The sequence below is a fragment of the Clarias gariepinus genome, chromosome 15, assembly GCF_024256425.1.
Source record: "Clarias gariepinus isolate MV-2021 ecotype Netherlands chromosome 15, CGAR_prim_01v2, whole genome shotgun sequence".
NCBI classification, from domain to species: domain Eukaryota; kingdom Metazoa; phylum Chordata; class Actinopteri; order Siluriformes; family Clariidae; genus Clarias; species Clarias gariepinus.
In genome coordinates this window covers 31,703,515-31,722,500 of record NC_071114.1, presented here as the reverse complement: position 1 = coordinate 31,722,500, position 18,986 = coordinate 31,703,515, and the positions used below count along the sequence as shown (strand labels likewise).

General features: G+C 45.0%; 1 protein-coding gene across 3 annotated transcripts in view; it reads left to right on the top strand.

Moving 5' to 3' along the window:
• The window catches only part of tub (TUB bipartite transcription factor), a 43,208-nt gene that overhangs the window by 20,611 nt on the left and 3,611 nt on the right, over positions 1-18,986 (top strand). The window contains exons 1-9 of one of the 3 annotated variants that reach the window (XM_053513412.1): positions 1,260-1,595; positions 9,200-9,251; positions 9,756-9,918; positions 10,911-11,045; positions 13,465-13,635; positions 14,003-14,127; positions 15,102-15,293; positions 16,208-16,320; positions 18,870-18,984. In XM_053513412.1, the coding sequence (XP_053369387.1) occupies positions 1,558-1,595; positions 9,200-9,251; positions 9,756-9,918; positions 10,911-11,045; positions 13,465-13,635; positions 14,003-14,127; positions 15,102-15,293; positions 16,208-16,320; positions 18,870-18,984 (1,104 nt within the window). In that variant the 5' untranslated portion in view covers positions 1,260-1,557. Of the gene's footprint in view, positions 1-1,259; positions 1,596-9,199; positions 9,252-9,755; positions 9,919-10,910; positions 11,046-13,464; positions 13,636-14,002; positions 14,128-15,101; positions 15,294-16,207; positions 16,321-18,869; positions 18,985-18,986 lie in introns of those variants that run through there. The other 2 variants (XM_053513411.1, XM_053513413.1) reach the window with 2 other exon arrangements.

Genomic DNA, 18,986 nt, shown 5'->3' with positions numbered 1-18,986 from the left:
TGGGACGCGTCATATTCCAGCACTCAGAGTGTGAGAGAGCGGCTCTGGGAGCACCAGACATCGTTTACACACATGAACTGGACACCACAGAGTGTAGCCATAGCTAAAGGTGTACAAATTAAATCAGGTGTTAATCAACACCTCCTGACCAATCAGAGTCCAGAGCTCAGCAGTGTGTGGGATTAACACGGTGTTTTTAGTTCATTGTCAACTCTTGTGTTAGTTTGCTGCATTTCATTAGTTATTAGGGTGAGATTGTGTATCTCAGGGAGACAGAGAGAGACAGAGAGAGAGACGGAGAGAGACGGAGAGAGACGGAGAGAGACAGAGAGACACGGAGAGAGACGGAGAGAGAGACAGAGAGAGATAGAGAGGGAGACAGAGAGAGACACAGAGGGAGACAGAGAGAGACACAGAGGGAGACACAGAGGGAGACACAGAAGGACACAGAGGGAGAGACAGAGGGAGACACAGAGGGAGACACAGAGGGAGACAGAGAGAGAGACAGAGAGAGATAGAGAGGGACAGAGAGACACCGAGAGAGACGGAGAGAGATAGAGAGAGACAGAGAGGGACAGAGAGACACAGAGAGAGACGGAGAGAGAGACGGAGAGAAAGACAGAGAGAGACGGAGAGAGATAGAGAGAGACAGAGAGGGACAGAGAGACACAGAGAGAGACGGAGAGAGAGACGGAGAGAAAGACAGAGAGAGAGACAGAGAGAGAGACAGAGAGAGACAGAGAGAGACAGAGAGAGACACAGAGAGAGACGGAGAGAGAGACGGAGAGAAAGACAGAGAGAGACGGAGAGAGATAGAGAGAGACAGAGAGAGACAGAGAGAGACAGAGAGAGAGACAGAGAGAGAGATGGAGAGACGGAGAGAGAGACGGAGAGAAAGACAGAGAGAGAGACAGAGAGAGAGACAGAGAGAGACAGAGAGAGACGGAGAGAGAGACGGAGAGAGACAGAGGAGTGTAAATAGTTCAGTAATGATGTTTCTTTCGTTTGCACTCGGCTTAAATCATAGACGGTTGAAGCTGCACTTCGTGTCTCTTTGTGCTAATTCGACTTGCACTGCACGAGAGCCTGAATAAATCACACAGCATGTGAGCCTGTGTGTGTGTGTGTGTGTGTGTGTGAGAGAGAGAGAGAGAGAGAGAGAGTTGATTGAAGGACAGTTGACATCAAAGCACCCAACAAGCAGACGGAGAAAGAAAGCGCGATAGAGAGAGAGAGAGAGAGAGAGAGCAGAAGGCAGCTGCGTAGTGGAGTGTGAGTGTGTGAGCCAGAGAGAAAGGGAGAGCAAGACAGTGTGAGGAAAAGAGAGAGAGAGAGAGACGGTTAGGGAAGAGAGGGATCTGCACAGAGAGACCGAGGAGCGCTGAAGCGAGTGCTGAGCTCCGGCTGCAGAACGACGCAGGCTGAAGATTAGCGTCAGTGCCGTAGGAGAAACCAGACAATGATCGTCCGTCTCGTTCTCCGTCTCCCCGGCTGTCGTGCGTCTCTCTGCTTCAGCGCTCCCACGTTTCACCCAGCGGCTCCTCGACAGTGTGAGATATGAGCTCCAAACACTCGGCCGACTGGATTCCCTACAGGTACCGTGGCCTCCAGAGCTGCAGTGTGGACGAGCCGCTCCGCTGTGATATCTAATGTGCTGATTAATGTGTGTGTGTGTGTGTGTGTGTGTGTGTGAGAGAGAGATGGATTTAGACCACATGGCGTTTCAGCAGAGCTTTATCTTGTGTGTTTTTGGTGGAAACGCTGGTAGTTAAAGCAGCTGTAATTTTGTCGCACTTTTCTGTTGGATTTGTTTTATTCCTCGACTCGGAACCGAATCCTTCATGAACTTTCAGCTCCGTAGTTCAGAAATTTAATCACTGAAATCATTTAAGCACCAAAATTATTTGTGCACTGTTCATGCATGTGAGGTGTGAATCCTTCATGATTTTTTCAGAAGGTTTAAGGTTCATTTCTTCTCCCACTCCGTCCTGATCCACACACTGCACTCGGCGTAGTTTATGATGTCGGAGTTGATTGGCACTTTCTGTCTCTCTGTGGGTGAAACACAGATCTGTGTCTGTTCTCCGTGCGAGTCTGAAAAGCCGCGGCTCCGACTGCTGCTGCTGCTGCTGCTGCTTCCAGGAGAACCTCATCGCCATGGCTGCACCGCTTCCTCGCCTCTCATTGGCTCCTGGTTGCTATAAGTTACACAGTTCATTTGCCATCACTTGTTTATTGAAAGATTGCATCAGGGAGCGAGGGCTTGTCCTCTGTTCTGTATGAACCGCTCGGTCCTGCACGTGTCCTGTTCAGAACAACATCTCCAGTGTTAATTTGGGCTTTTTATTCTCTCGTCTCTTCGCTACAAAAAAATAAAAAATAAAAGCACTATTTTTGGAGCCGCTGTGTAGGCTTGAGAACACTCACAGAATCTCACAGGGGTGGAGTGCAGCTCGAAGAAAAGACAAAAAAAAAAAGACAAAAGAAAAGAGTTATGAAACTGAGATCTGCTCAGCAACCTGTGCTTCCAAAGTGAGATGAGATCCTGCTCCAGTTACGGGGCTTGTTTGATAAAACTTACCCCCAGCTGCTAATCCTGTGTGTGTGTGTGTGTGTGTGTGTGCGCAGTTTCTCAGCATTTGAGAAAGATCTGCTCTCGGGTCAGTGTGTACAGTACACTCCACATTAGACTCAGCTGTTAATCCTCAGCCTTTTGCACAGTTTCAGATCCGTCACTGCTCTCAGATCAGATCCTTTATCTGACTCGCACTTACCTCCCATCACCATCGATCACCACCGATCACCTCCCATCACCATCGATCACATCTGATCACCACCGATCACCTCCCATCACCATCGATCACCACCGATCACCTCCCATCACCACCGATCACCTCCCATCACCTCCCATCACCATCGATCACCACCGATCACCTCCCATCACCACCGATCACCTCCCATCACCACCGATCACCTCCCATCACCACCGATCACATCTGATCACCACCGATCACATCTCATCACCACCGATCACCTCCCATCACCACCGATCACCTCCCATCACCACCGATCACATCTGATCACCACCGATCACCTCCCATCACCATCGATCACCACCGATCACCTCCCATCACCATCGATCACATCCGATCACCACCGATCACCTCTGATCACCACCGATCACCTCTCTCTGGAGGGTAAAGATTTGTGAAACTGACTCGAGGTCAGCTTGTAGTTTCACGCATCTCATTTCTGCACGTCAGCTTCAGTCTCCAGTTTCTAGGAAAGTTTCTGCAGAACAGGGTTGAGTAAGTCCGACTTACACCTTAAAATAAACATGCTTTAAAATATACTGTACAAATATATATATATATAAACGTGTTTATGACAAACCTGTTACACTGGAACTGAGAGAGAGCTTTAAGATCTTTATCAGATCAATAACTCGTTAAAGCATTTTTTACCTGGAGTGCAAAATCTCAGAACACTTTACACCATCTTTAATCATAAATAACACAGAAATAAGAGTGTAGAAACTATAAAAGCTTAACGCCGTCTGTATGATCATTACAGTAAATAAGCGAGTTCTGATCCTTGAAGTCACAAAACAGGGTTTCTCCTCGAGACCATAAATCATCTCCATGAAAAAACACTTTACAATGTGTAAACTTTAATATAGTAAAGTCACTATAACTGCACATCTGGCTCTTTGCATGAGGAATTATAAAGCGTAATAACGAGGCTTCAACGTATTTCATCTTCTTCTATTCTGTTCAGTAATTCTCGCCTGGTGTTAATAAAGTTCTCTGAATCTGGAAGCAGCTCAGAACTCGGTAGCGCTCGACCGTAGCCGGTCTCGGAGAGACGCGTGGAGGGTTTATTCACCTGCTCTGGGATTAAACCAGTGGAAACACTCATCTGTACCTGCTGTAGATTGTATAGTTAGTAAAGTGTGTGTGATTTCATTGAGAGCTCACACACACACACACACACACACACACACCCTGTAGCCCCTGAGTGCAGAGACGACGCTGACGCGCTGGCTGCCTGAGTCCTGTGAAGGTGTTGCTTAATCCAGCAGAAATGTCACGACCCACATGTTGGGTCGAGACCACACCAGTACACAAATACACCTTAGTGTCGGAGCGCGGGCCGGACTCGGGTCTCCCCCTGGTCTCGTTCCTGTCTCACTCGTCATTTTAGTCTCGACTCGCATTCCTTCTTAACGAGGCTTTGATACAAACACGAGTGAATGATGTGTAGAAGTGTATAAAGTGTATAAAGCTCATAGCGTCCTTTCCGAGCCCGGCGCGGTCCTGTCAGTGACCATGTGGTTTCCACCCACAGCTGATCAGACGAGTGTGAAGTGGGCGGCGTGAATGTTTAGTATCAGATTGTTAGAGCATATGATCTGAGCAGACGGAGCTTTATTAGGAAAAAGTCTCGGTGGAACCTGGTGCAGATCTGGCTCACACCGCTTTTAGTTTAAATGAGAGTGTATGAAAAACACACACACACACACACACACACACACACACACACACACACACACACACACACACACACACAACTCGTTGTAGCAGTGTGTACACATCAGCCATGGTCCTGTTCTTCAGGCTGGTCATCATATGAGATCAGAGCTCCAACTGCTGGAGTAAACCGTACTGTGTGTTACTGATCTCTCAGCTGATGAGGAAACAGAACTCAGCATGGAGAACTACTGACCTGTAGCAGATAAGAATCTCTCATTAAGAACCTTGAGGAGTTCTTCAGTTCTCTCTCTCTGGAGGAATCCTCAGAGGTTCTATTGTTTGGAGAAGTTAACACCAGAGAGTTTTGCTTTAACTAGAAGCTCAGGATCTGTGTTTAAGAGTAGAACATAAGGAGGCCTTTATAAAGAGCTTTGTGGTGTAAAAATGCTTCTAGTTTCTGTAGAAATGATGCATGACGTGATGATGAATGCTGTAGACAGCTGAGTGTTTCCTCATCAGACTGGAACCATTTTAGGAGATAAAAAGCAACAAAAAAGTAAAAATCAAGTGTTCAAATTCAAATTTGATTTGTCACATACACAATCATACAGGACGATATGTAGTGAAATGCTTACACGACCGCCAGTGACCTTAAAAAGAGAATTAAAGCTTATAATAAGAAATAAATATAAATAAAAGAAATATGATGGAAAAATTTAATTGAACTAGGTTAAAAATAGAACTAAAAATATAAATATACTGTACAAGAACATTTAACAAATTTTGAGGTTTTTTGGAAGATGGTGTGCAAATATGCATAGACAAAAAGTGTCTTATTAAGGTGCCATTATTAAAGTGTCTTTGTGCAATGGTCCAGAATGTAAACGTAAACATGTAGTGTAGATGTGAAGGTACTGTAGATGTGCGTGGAATTGTCCATAGTGTCCATGGATGTATAAAGATTGATTGATTGACTGATTGATTGTGAAAAGAGTGTGTTAGTTCTGCATGGTGGTGTGGTTGAGAGACCTTATCACCTGCAGGAAGAAGCTCCTCCTCAGTCTCTCTGTGTTGGCCTTTTGTGTTTTTGGTTTGAGCCTCTGGAGAACCATTAAAGCTTCAATTTAGAACCCCCACCAGAAGGACAGTGATGGAGGAGTTCTTTGCTTTGAGGTTCTCACACGGTTCCTCAGTCTGAGACTCGGTGTGTGTGAGTACAGTGAGGGCGACAGCACATCCTACACTCACTCGCGTGGGCTCCACAGCAGTTCGTTCCTCACACACCAGATCAGTCAATAATAATTTTCAAACCCGTAACTTCCTGATTGAACATTTCACATCAACGGTGGAGTTTCACTGTGTGAAAAGATCATTTCTTTTTTTGCCTGTGACAGGAACGCCTCTGACCAATCACGGTGCAGCTGGTGTGCACACTTAAGGGTGTTTTTAAAAATATTTCCTATTCAGTTGAATCAGCACAGGCTCGTCATCGCTTGATGTGGAATCTGTGCAGCCTGTTTATTCCCGCGGTTTCCGGGGCAGGGGTCGCTCAGCGGGATGAGGCCCTGAGTTTCCGAGCTGAGAGTCGGCGGTTTGAGCCCCAACTCCACCAGGGTGCCACTGTTGGGCCCCTGAGCGAGGCCCTTAACCCCGTCTGCCCCAGGGGACTCTGTATCATGTCTGATCGTGCACTCTGACCCCAGCCACGTACCAAAGCTAGGATATGTGAGGAATAAAGGATTTCTCTGTGCTGTAATGTTCATGTGACAAATGAGGCTTAAATTACAGAGCAGTGAAACACATCCTGAATCTACAGTAATACTAAAGTCCTGCTGAGATCATGTGACCGGCAGGAACATCACTGTGTTGGATGGTCTCAAATTTATTATTATTATTATTATTATTATTATTACTGTACTATTACACAAAGTGAATCCACACACACACACACACACACACACACACACACTCACTCCGTGCGTGAGACAGAATCATCGCCTCGGCTGAAGCTGAGACTCAAACGAAGGGTGGCGTCGTCACTGAGATCCTGAAATCACACCAACGGATGAATCTCTTCCCTCTGTGTGTTTTTTCTACATTTCAGTGTTTGTCAGTTTCGGGAGTTTTGTGTTCCCTAAAGAGAGAATGTGACAAAAACCACATGCGGAGGAAAAGCTTCGACTGAAAGAGATAAAGAGAATGAGCACACACACACACACACACACACACACACACACACACACACACAATGCTCATCACACTGACACATCACTCAGTCTGAAACTCATGCTGAGAGTGTGTGTGTGTGTGTGTGTGTGTGTGCACCAATTCATCTTTGCTGTGTTATATAATGAGATGTTGACCCTCATTACAGCAAATCAGTTTATGTCATTATTTTCTAGTTGATGCGAACAAACACTCCTGACTGATGAATGTGCTGTGTGTGTGTGTGTGTGTGTGTGTGTGTGTGTGTGTGTGTGTGTGTGTGTGTGTGTGAAATGAGATGGCTTGATTAGGGAAGGAGATGAGGTTTTTGCAGACAGAAGTGGACTTGACCGCAGTGAGAGCGAGATGTTGAAGCTCTTCTGGAGCTCCTGGTGGTGTCACTCCTGATCCTGGTGTTTAACCTGCCAGAGGAATGAGATGAATGATTGAGGTCTCATCTGAGATCCGTCAGGGATTAAGCGCACATGCACACACACACAACAGGACGTGGGAATGGGAAACGTCACATCTCCTGTAACTCCACACACTGGTGCAGTTTATAAAATATACCAATAATATTCAGCTGGGTTTAGTAAAGTCTGGATCCTGATTGGTCAGAAGCTGTTCATTTGTTTTCTCAGTAGTGTTTACCCAAACACTTACAGAAGGAGTGGAGACAGCGCTTTGTAACAGTCAGGTGTAGTTCTAGCTGCTATAATGTAGGAGAAGACAGGAAGTACCATTCCACTGAGATCAAAAGACAGGAAGTACCTGTTCCACTGAGATTAAAGGACAGGAAGTACCGTTCCACAAAGATCAAAAGACAGGAAGTACCGTTCCACAAAGATCAAAAGACAGGAAGTACCTGTTCCACTGAGATCAAAGGACAGGAAGTACTGTTCCACAGAGATTAAAGGACAGGAAGTACCTGTTCCACTGAGATTAAAGGACAGGAAGTACCTGTTCCACTGAGATTAAAGGACAGGAAGTACCTGTTCCACTGAGATCAAAGGACAGGAAGTACTGTTCCACTGAGATTAAAGGACAGGAAGTACCTGTGCCACAGAGATCAAAGGACAGGAAGTACCTGTTCCACAGAGATCAAAGAACAGGAAGTACCTGTTCCACAGAGATCAAAGGACAGGAAGTACCTGTTCCACAGAGATCAAAGGACAGGAAGTACCTGTTCCACAGAGATCAAAGGACAGGAAGTACCTGTTCCACTGAGATTAAAGGACAGGAAGTACCATTCCACTGAGATCAAAAGACAGGAAGTACCTGTTCCACTGAGATTAAAGGACAGGAAGTACCGTTCCACAAAGATCAAAAGACAGGAAGTACCATTCCACTGAGATCAAAAGACAGGAAGTACCTGTTCCACTGAGATTAAAGGACAGGAAGTACCGTTCCACAAAGATCAAAAGACAGGAAGTACCGTTCCACAAAGATCAAAAGACAGGAAGTACCATTCCACAAAGATCAAAAGACAGGAAGTACCGTTCCACAGAGATCAAAGGACAGGAAGTACCTGTTCCACAGAGATCAAAGGACAGGAAGTACCTGTTCCACAGAGATCAAAGGACAGGAAGTACCTGTTCCACAGAGATTAAAGGACAGGAAGTACCTGTTCCACAGAGATTAAAGGACAGGAAGTACCTGTTCCACTGAGATTAAAGGACAGGAAGTACCGTTCCACAAAGATCAAAAGACAGGAAGTACCGTTCCACAAAGATCAAAAGACAGGAAGTACCATTCCACAAAGATCAAAAGACAGGAAGTACCGTTCCACAGAGATCAAAGGACAGGAAGTACCTGTTCCACAGAGATCAAAGGACAGGAAGTACCTGTTCCACAGAGATCAAAGGACAGGAAGTACCTGTTCCACAGAGATTAAAGGACAGGAAGTACCTGTTCCACAGAGATTAAAGGACAGGAAGTACCTGTTCCACTGAGATTAAAGGACAGGAAGTACCTGTTCCACTGATGTACAGTTGCTCCTGGACCAGACTTGAGGACCATTCAGGTTCAGAATTAACACCACTACAGTATTAGTATACAGGCTCCTACAGGACCTGAAAGAGAACCTAAAGTGACTTGTATCGTTAACACAGCAGCAGGTCATTGTAACACACACACACACACACACACACACACACACACACACACACCACTGTGTGAATGAAAGCCAGAAGCTTCAGCCGGCCTCAGAGTTGCTGGATCTCAGTGGGTTTAATACGAGGAGCTCAGGGTCATTAACACTGTGATTAGTGATAAGTGCAGGACCACCAGGAACCATCAGGAACCTTTTATCTCCTCTGTAACATGCCATTGAGGTTCCAGAAGCGTGGCACGGAGGCAGCGTCTCTTACCGCAGCGCTCTACCGCTTCTCCGTGTTCTTCTTCACGGCAGAGTCGAGACTTCACGTGACTTTCAATCAGCTCAGGATCTCTGAGGGAAATGAAATAAAGTTCTGAGGTATTGAGTAAAATACAATGTCTTGTGTCTCTCTGTCCCTGCGCAGCACCCTGGATGATGAGTGCAGTAACCTGCGACAGCAGAAACTCGACAGACAGGTGAGACCTCGGGACCGATGACCTGTGACTCACCTCCTCCCTCTGTGTGTGTGTGTGTGTGTGTGTCCGGTTCCACACTGACTGACAGAAATGTCCTGTTATTATAAGCAACAACTGAGTGAAGTATTGCAGTGTCTCGTCTCAGTGTCTCGTCTCAGTGTCTCAGTGTCTTAGGCTCATACAATTCAATTCAATTTTATTTATATAGCGCTTTAACAATTGGTCATTGTCTCAAAGCAGCTTCACAAAAAATTAAAGAATTATTATTTTTTTTTTAGAAAAGAAAAGAAAATATTTGGAAGTGTGTATGTGTGAGAAAAATGTGTCTAGATAATAATGAGATGAATGAATGATGAATGAAATGTCTCTGATGAGCAAGCCAAGGGTGACGGCTCATGTCTCAGTGGCGTATGCTCCTCCTTACTGTCACACCCCTGAATGGAAAGGAGTACGTGAATGTGTGTGTGTGTGTGAAGTGTACTGAGATGTGTGTGTGTGTTCTAGCGAGCTCTTTTAGAGCAGAAGCAGAAGAAGAAACGTCAGGAGCCCCTGATGGTGCAGTCGAACCTGGACGGGCGCTCTCGGACCCGCAGAACCCGACAGTGTGAGGAGCAGGCGCCGCTCGTCGAGTCGTATCTCAGCAGCAACAGCAGCACCGTGTTCCACGGTAGGAAGTGTTTCAGGTTCCTCTCCGTTCCTGAGTCCAGAGTCCAGACCGTCCAAACCCTACGGGCTGGGAAGCGGCTCTCAGACCAGCGTGAAATAACATCATGTGACACCGAGGAATAAATCACACACTGTTACACACATTGTGTGTGTGTGTGTGTGTTCACAATGCTGCCTCATTCATTACATATTTAAATTTATTAAAATAAGTGTAAATGTAAACTGGCAAGAAAACAGCAGCAGCCGAAGGGATGAGGAGGAATTTTATCTTCTGTACGCAGTGAGTCGTCTAAACTACATATGAGACGTACGGCTGGAACGTCTCCCTGTCTCACGTCTCCCTGTCTCACGTCTCCCTGTCTCACGTCTTCCTGTCTCACGTCTTAGATTGAACATTGTTCAGAGATGTGAGACAGTGGGAGACAGAGAGAGACAGTGAGAGACAGAGAGAGACAGTGGAGCGAGTGGGAGACAGTGAGAGACAGTGGAGCGAGTGGGAGACTCTTTGTTCAGACTGTAGCTGTGATGCTGAAAGTTTTGAGCTCCTGTGGATTTTATTTGTGAACAAAATCACCTCATTAAATTCCTCAGGGATGGTAATATTAACGTGCAAAGCTTCTGTTCACACACACACACACACACACATCTGACAGGTCCGTACAGGGAGGACGATCCTTACTCGCTACGCTCACAGAGCCGCGTCTCTAAACACGACGGTTCCTCTTCAGCTCCTGATCTCCGTCTTTATCTTCAGCTTGTAATCCAGCAGCAGTTGATCTTTAATAAATAATTAAAAAAGCTGAACAACAAGCAAACCAGCAAAAGCCGACAGTATTGGAGTCAACATACTGTAAAGAGTGTTTTTTGATGCTCATTTGTATATTTGACAATTTAACTGAAACTGTGTTTTTGGTAAACGTCCTCTTCATGTCCACACTGACTGCACTGTTCCTCGTCTTCGTGTCCCTCTCTCTCGTCACCTTCTGTGTGTAGTACAAGAGGCTGAGCAGGAGGAGGACAAGGCTGTAGTGGAGGTTCAGGTTCCTCGCTCAGCCAAAAAGTCCAAGCCGCTCTCGTCGACCCCACAAACAGGCAGCGCCAAGAAGGAGAAAAAGGGCAAGCACAAAGGTCAGCTGGAGCGTGTGTGTGTGTGTCTGTGTGTGTGTGTGAGACGTGACCGGTGCGTTAGCTTGCCACACATTGGGATTTTGTGGATTCATAAACATCAGGTGTCTTTTCTGTTTGTTTGAATGAATCTGATTTCCTGGATTGTCCGCGTCTGTTTGTTTCTGATCAGGAAGCGATGATGTGTTTGTGCTCTGGTTCCTGTCGGGTTCTTGTCTTTAGAAAAGATCAAAATATCAGCGAAGTGACTTTAAAGCGCAGCAGGCGGGAGACGAGGACTCGGTGTACTCGGTGTTGTTTACTGAGTTTATGAGATGATTACAGCAGCGTCTCATCAACTTCTTACTTAACGCTCTCAAACTCGGGGTGTTAATGAACAACACACACGTTTTGCCTCTGCACTGTTTTAACACAGTGTGTGAAATGTCAGGGTGAATGTGTTACATCACTCTCCAATCACACTATAGACTGTGTGTGTGTGTGTGTGTGTGTGTGTGTGTCTGATCTTATTAATGGAAGTGTTTCTCAGCATTATGATGGAGTTTTGATACCAGCAGTGTTTCATGTCTCTCTTCTGTTATTTCAGCTCATTTAGGTCTTTTTGTTCCGTCTCATCCCACGATGGGCGTCGATGTGGAGTTACACACACCTGTAGGGAATTATATACCGACGGGATAGAACCTTCTGTTCTCTTTTACATACTTCTCCTTTTCCTCTTTTTCTCATGTCTGATCATCATCTCTCCACTTCCTTTACTCATGACGTTCCTTAACCACAGATCTGTTTTATCTGTAAATCTGCAAATCTGTTCATTTAAACCATTAGCAAAAAGCCGCTGTAAGTAGAAAACGTTATTTTCAGCCCAAGAAACGACACTGAATGTGGACTAGAAACGTCTCTAGAGTTTAATCCTCATACAGGGTGGATCGATTTAGGTGTAAAACACAGCCACTGCTAAATGCTAACAGTCGAATAACATTTATTAACTTAGTTAGCCACATAGCTAAATGCTAATAAGTTAGTTGACATTAGTCACCTGAGTAAGATTTCCTGAATTTTCTATTTATTTAATCCTTTCATCGTTACCATGACAACTGCCACATGGGTATAGTGTGTATTAATTACTTTAGCTATTTAGCTTAGCATGCTAAATGGATTTCATGACTAAATGTCTTGGAGTTGCACATCATTTATTTTATTTAGCGTCATCACAGTCTGAGCTCGTACGTACTGTAGCTCCGCCCCAAACCTGCTTTATTTGCGAGTCCTGATGGTAAAAATGAGAAATGTGGCTTTTTAACATCCAAATGAATTTAAACGTTTAAACACGGTGATTAATAGGAATGAGATTTAAATATTTCCATGCAACTTTTCATGCAGCGTAAGTCTGGAACTGGTACAGAAGAAAAAATAAAGGTCTTCATATGGTCAAGTCCTAACCTCATACTGAATTATTGGGGTGTACTTATTTTTACTCGCCTGTTTCCTGAATGTTGGTTTACGTTCAAAGAAATAAAGCTACATAATATAAACTGATAAATCAAACAAAACTGAAGGAGGGTTTACTTTCTTTTTTACATAACAGTAATGAAATATTTGATTTACAAAATTATTAGCTTGTTAAACTGTGTGTGTGTGTGTGTGTGTGTGTTCAGATATATGGTATAAGAACAAATTAGTAAAACACTTAAGTCATTAAATCAGACACTTTTTCCAGACATGGGTTTTCGGATTCAGGTTTTCGGACGCCTCTCCTCCCGTCTCGTCCGCATCTTTTCTTCTCTTCCTCTGTTTTTAATCAGAATCATAATTTGTACTGGACTCGTGCGTGTCTCATTAAATCGAGTTGTTGTTTTTGCCCGTTGTTAGATCTTCTCTCAGGAACAGCAGCCGTGTTGGTGGTAATTGTTCCCGAAATGTCACACCAATTATCCCACAATCACATCACTACGTTTGAAGTAAGACGTCCTCCAGGCTGAGCCCGCGCTTGTCTGCTCCGCGTGTCACTGAACCAGAGCCAGACCTGCTCTTTTAACATGTAATGACTTGACTGGAGGCGTAATTGAGGTGTGAGGTGCTCGGACAACTGCTGGACAGGAACATCAGGGACAGAGCGTTTCTCTGCTGCGTGTAGACTAATTGAGGAAAAATCCGTGCTGACGCGAGAACCTCACAGGAACGCGGTAAGCGATTATCTGAGAGCGCATTAGCATTTGAAGCGCTCGGGATGCGGAGAGGAAGATCAGTGTGGAGGTCAGAGACGCACTGCAGTAATCAGAGCTTTTTTTTGTGCATGTGTCTCAGCATGTGGTGATGCATGAAACCATGCGTGCGTACCTGTGCGTTTGTGTGTTTGTGCTAAGTGAGTACCGAGAGCGGCTCAGGCCCAGAGGCTGACCATCATGTTGTGGTCGTTCTGCAGGATCTCACGGATCAGCCGCGTTCCAGGACGATGCTCAGGACCTCAGCGGCCAAATCCAGATTCTCACAGTGGGACATTCCTCAGGACCGGACAGCGACACCGAGGTCCAGAGCAAAGCCGTGTCTCAGGCTCAGAGCAAGCAGGACCTGCGGGTCACCATGCTCAAGAAAGGTACAGGACTGAGCGCGTGCTGAGACGCTGAGAACCCTGGAGAGTTTAAACACCTGCAGGAATCAGTGAGAGGTTTAAAAACAAGACCATGAACTAAAATGGCTAAAAGTATTAAAATAAATGAGCGAAGCATCATGAAATCCTCACAGTAACACCTCACAAACGCACGCTGTACCGGAGGTGACGTTACTGCACAAACCCTCGTCCCTCATTCCTGTGACGCACAGCGGCGGTTTCTGCACGTTTTGTCGCGCAGAAGCAGAGAATCATCAGGGTGTTGGTTTTAAAGATTATCCTGTGTGTATCAGGTTTGCAGGTTTGTGAAGTTGATGTTCAGTAACACGAGGACGTCTCGCTGTTTCTACAGGAATCTCCAGCAGCATGAATTTTGATGAGGAGGAAGATGATGATGATGATGAAGTGAGCTCGAGCTCTTCTCAACTCAACAGCAACACCAGACCAGGCTCGGCCACCAGCAAGAAGTCCAGCAAGGTACCGCACACCACAGATCTCCTTACCCAGCTCGTGTGTGTGTGTGTGTGTGTGTGTAAGTTTAATCACAGCGCGTGTTGACTCTGCTCGAGTTAAACTGCAGCTCTGAGTTTAAGACGTCCTCGTTTGAGTTTTTCTCCTCTGTTTTCTTCTCGTCCTCTTATGAGGCACAGATGGAGGTCTGTGTAAAGACGGAAGACGTGTAGTTTTTACATTTTAAAGGATTATGGGACGACCAAGTGTGTGTGTGTGTGTATATTAGATGACAGACAGATCCTCTCCACTGTAGACGTCACTTCTCCTTCTTCTAGTCACAAATGTTCACATTTCTGTCTTCTGCACTTCCTCCGATGCTGAAAATCTGCCCTGGATTCAGCTCCATGGCTAAAAATGTCACACTGAGTACCGCCGTGTCTCCTCCTCTGCCTTCTGCACTCACTTTGGACCAGATTAATCTGTTTTAATCTGATTCTGGATAGAATCACCTCTGAACCGTCCGCGTCGTTCAATTTATGGCTACAAAGCCTCCCTCTCTTACCCCTGATCAAGGGCACTACTTGGTGTGAGGAACAAGGGATTGTACACCCTATAAAATTCACTAGCTTTCCATTTAAGGCTATTTGGGATTCGACCCCAGCACCCAGAGGTGAAAATATAAAGTAAATCTTGTAAGCTTCTCAGGACTGTTCAGTCGTCAGCTCCGCCCCAGGCCCTGAAGGATGTGTGTGGGCGGGGCAAAGTAACTGGTTAAATAAAGAAACAAATCACAATCTGTTAATAATAAATGGTGTTTGTGGAACTGTTGTATAAAAGCACACTCGAGGTCGTGCTGTTGTACTGAATATCAGCACGGCTGTGATATCTTCAGTACTCGGGCTCCGCCCTTGTGCCTACGACTGATACTCCAGTACAACAGCACGACCTTGAGTGTAATATGTATTAAATATAAAGCGGCCTACACTCCAATCTATCAGGAAGCAGCTTCAGCCTCGACCCCGGTGGCCAGCGAGCCGTGCGTGGACGTGGGCGATCTGGAGGAGTTCACCTTGAGACCGGCACCGCAGGGCGTGACCATCAAATGCAGGATCACACGAGACAAGAAAGGAATGGACCGGGGCATGTACCCCACCTACTACCTCCATCTTGAAAGAGAAGACGGCAAGAAGGTCAGTAAAGTCGCGCACTAACCCTATCGATTCTGCTTCCGATCAAAGAGCTTTGGGTTTATTGGGTTTGAAGGCTACAGCACTGTTGTGTTCCTGTAATTACACGTCTGGACAGAAATAGAAACACTTCTTTTCTCATTTTTAGATCAAGAGTCAGAGACGCTGATTACCAGCCATGAGATCAAATTTGTCTTGAGAAATGGTTTTGCTGCAAAAATGAAAAATGAGCCAGACAGAGATGACTTAGGTTTAAATTGAAGCAGGAAAATGTTCATGTGACAAACTTTTATAAATGCTTTATTATTTATTAAATATATTTATTATTTATTTATTAAATCTTGAAGCAGATTCCTAAAGTTCATTAATATTCATTAGTTGTCTGAAAACCTCCCCCTGATGTTCTGGAGAGTTTAGCGTGTGAAGAATGATTGAACCTGACCGCTGATGGTATTCGGTTTGTTGGTTCACACAACGTCCGACTGCATCCACATCTGTGAGCCCTTATGTTTGTAACAAAGTGTTATATGTATATATATATATATATATATATATATATATATGTTTTTTATGAGCGCTCTCATTATTGAACACAGACCCGTGTCTCCTGTACACACACACTCAGACATGTCTTGAGTTGAATTTTCTTGCTAAAGTATTACCATGAAACTATCGGTATGAGACTTTTAAGAAGATACTGTATTTCAGCTGGGAAATGTGAAATAAATATAGTTGTAGCGTCGTCATCTGTTCAACATTGTTCTAATGTCATGTGGTTTGTGTTGGAGAAACGTCAGTATATCAAAACTATTCAACATCCATAACGTTGACCTGTTAGCATTACCACGTTTGATCTGTCTAATGTTTCTGACGATGTTCTGTGGTTCATTACTTCACTCCATCACTCCTTGTTCCAGATGTTCCTTCTAGCTGGGAGAAAGAGAAAGAAGAGCAAAACATCCAACTACCTGATCTCCATCGATCCCACCGACCTATCGAGAGGCGGCGAGAGCTTCATCGGGAAACTCAGGCAGGTTTAAAGAACCGATTTAAACACATCGAGAGAGAGAGAGAGAACCTCAGGGTGTGAGAGCATGTTGGTCTTGTGGAGGTTCCTGAGACGTGGATCACAAACAGATCGACAGAAAGCAAAACCAGAACTCACAAAACACACTACAGTAGAAACTAGAACCATACAGGATGAGCACTGCTAACAGAACCTGCACAACAGCTCTGACTGGGTGACCATAAGACCATATATGGAAATGTGGGCGTGTTTATAACATGACAATGCAGAAATTATAAGGAGAATAAAGCACACTTTAAAAACTTAGAAAGCTTTTTATTATTCACAGCTGCGGATGTCATGCTAATCAGTGCGCCTCGTTAGCTAGCATGATGAGGCGACGCAGAAGGAAGACTTTGTTTTCCGTCTGTTTTTGTGAATCAGTGCCGATAGAGACGCGAACGAGACGCGCTGACTCACTGCTCGTCCTGCACAGCCGCTCATTCCGACTGATGCTGTCGATGTTGCCATGGAGACGCCTCTGTCTATCATGTGACATGGCCAGAGAATTCCCATCAAGTGTAAATGTGAATGTTTGTCCATATTTACTAACGTGGAGCAGAATCTACGGATAAGTACAACATTCCCTCCATCTAACCAGAGTAAGTCAAACACGCGGTTATGTTTTTAAACGTGATTAAAGACTTTAGAGCGCTCCTCCTCCATTCATTTAAAGAACAGTACAGTACACACTCTCACCCGGGACCACGGCACGTCAGCTTCGTCCTTCACGCCGTCAGAAGGTGTCACGTCAACCTCGTTTCCCGAAATCCAACACGGCATCCCAACATGGCTGACATCACACACACACTCACACTCAAGGTCACCTGAATGCTGTTTACACAGTACACCTGGACTGTCACACACACACACACACACACACACACACGCACACTCTCTCTCTCTCTTCTGGTTTTTGAGATTCTGTTGATTGTCTGAGGCTCGAATAAGGGACTGATTCGTTTCCGTAAACACAACCTCGACCCGCTGCAGGTCTCTTCATCATTACGCTGTTTAACTCCGTCCCTGGTCTTTCATTGCTCTGCTCTCCGTCTCTGAGCGATGTCTCTCTGTGATCGCGGCTGTGGATTAAGATGGACAGTCGACCTTCGTGCTGTGGCTCGTGACCTTTAATGTGTTCTTTTAAATCCGACTCCTTTAAAGGGCCTCGAGCGACTCACTGAGTCACAGCAGCTGTTAAACTAATAAACACAGAAACAAATACATAAATAAATACAACTGGTTTGTTACTTTAATAGAAATGCTCAGTGAAGCGTTATCATCTGAATAGTAATAAAGTCGTGTAGCAGTGTGCGATTATATTTTTATTGATTTAAAAAAACATTTTTAGATGAATTGAGACTGAATTTCTTTAAATAAAAAGAGTCAGCTTTCACACAGTGTCTGTGGAGACATGCAGACAGACAGACAGACATGCAGACAGACAGACGGACATGCAGACAGACAGACAGACAGACATGCAGACAGACAGACAGGCATGCAGACAGGCATGCAGACAGACATGCAGACAGGCATGCAGACAGACATGCAGACAGACAGACAGGCATGCAGACAGACAGACAGACAGACAGACAGACAGACAGACAGACAGACATGCAGACAGACAGACAGACAGACAGACAGACAGACAGACAGACAGACATGCAGACAGACAGACAGACAGACATGCAGACAGACAGACAGACAGACATGCAGACAGACAGACAGACAGACATGCAGACAGACAGACAGACAGACATGCAGACAGACAGACAGGCATGCAGACAGGCATGCAGACAGACATGCAGACAGACAGACAGGCATGCAGACAGACAGACAGACAGACAGACAGACATGCAGACAGACAGACAGACAGACAGACATGCAGACAGATAAATAAATAGAAGTAGCACTTGATGCATATACACTCACATGCAGTATTTCATGATCGTGACGTTTGCTGGTGTGTTAATGAAGGTGCCGATGTGATCAGTCGTTTCATGAGCATTTTAAACATGTAACATTTTATTATAAAATAATAAACAATCGCTTTATTTATTAGTTTCAAATGAGAAGTTTATCAGGACCTTGAGATATAAACAGTGGAGCGTGAAAGCAGCGTCTGATCGTTCTGTTCATGTTCTTAAAGTAAAAACCAGGATAAAATCACGATAAAGCGCCTGCGTGTGTGTGTTATTATGGGATGGATTGGTGTTCAGGTGATCACGCTGATCTTTACTACAGAACATCTCCTATTCCTGGATGTGGTTCAGACGAGACGTGTCTCATTTACAGCCGCCGTGTTTCATACGGATATGAAGCATCGCATCATCACACTGATCTTATTAAGGATTCACACCTCGAAGAAAAGTGTGTTATTTTTAAAAGTAGCCTAATTAGAACCTTCATTTTCAGCTCCATAAGGGTTTTTTTTCCTCTAAAGGAGAAACGAGGTTAAAATCACAGAGAACTGGAGAATCGTCCTGATGTTCTGCTCTTTATCTGATCCTCAGGTCGAACCTCATGGGCACCAAGTTTACAGTTTACGACAGCGGGACGAACCCGGTGAAGAGCACGTCGGGCTCGGAGGCCAGTAACCTGCGGCAGGAGCTAGCGGCTATCTGCTACGT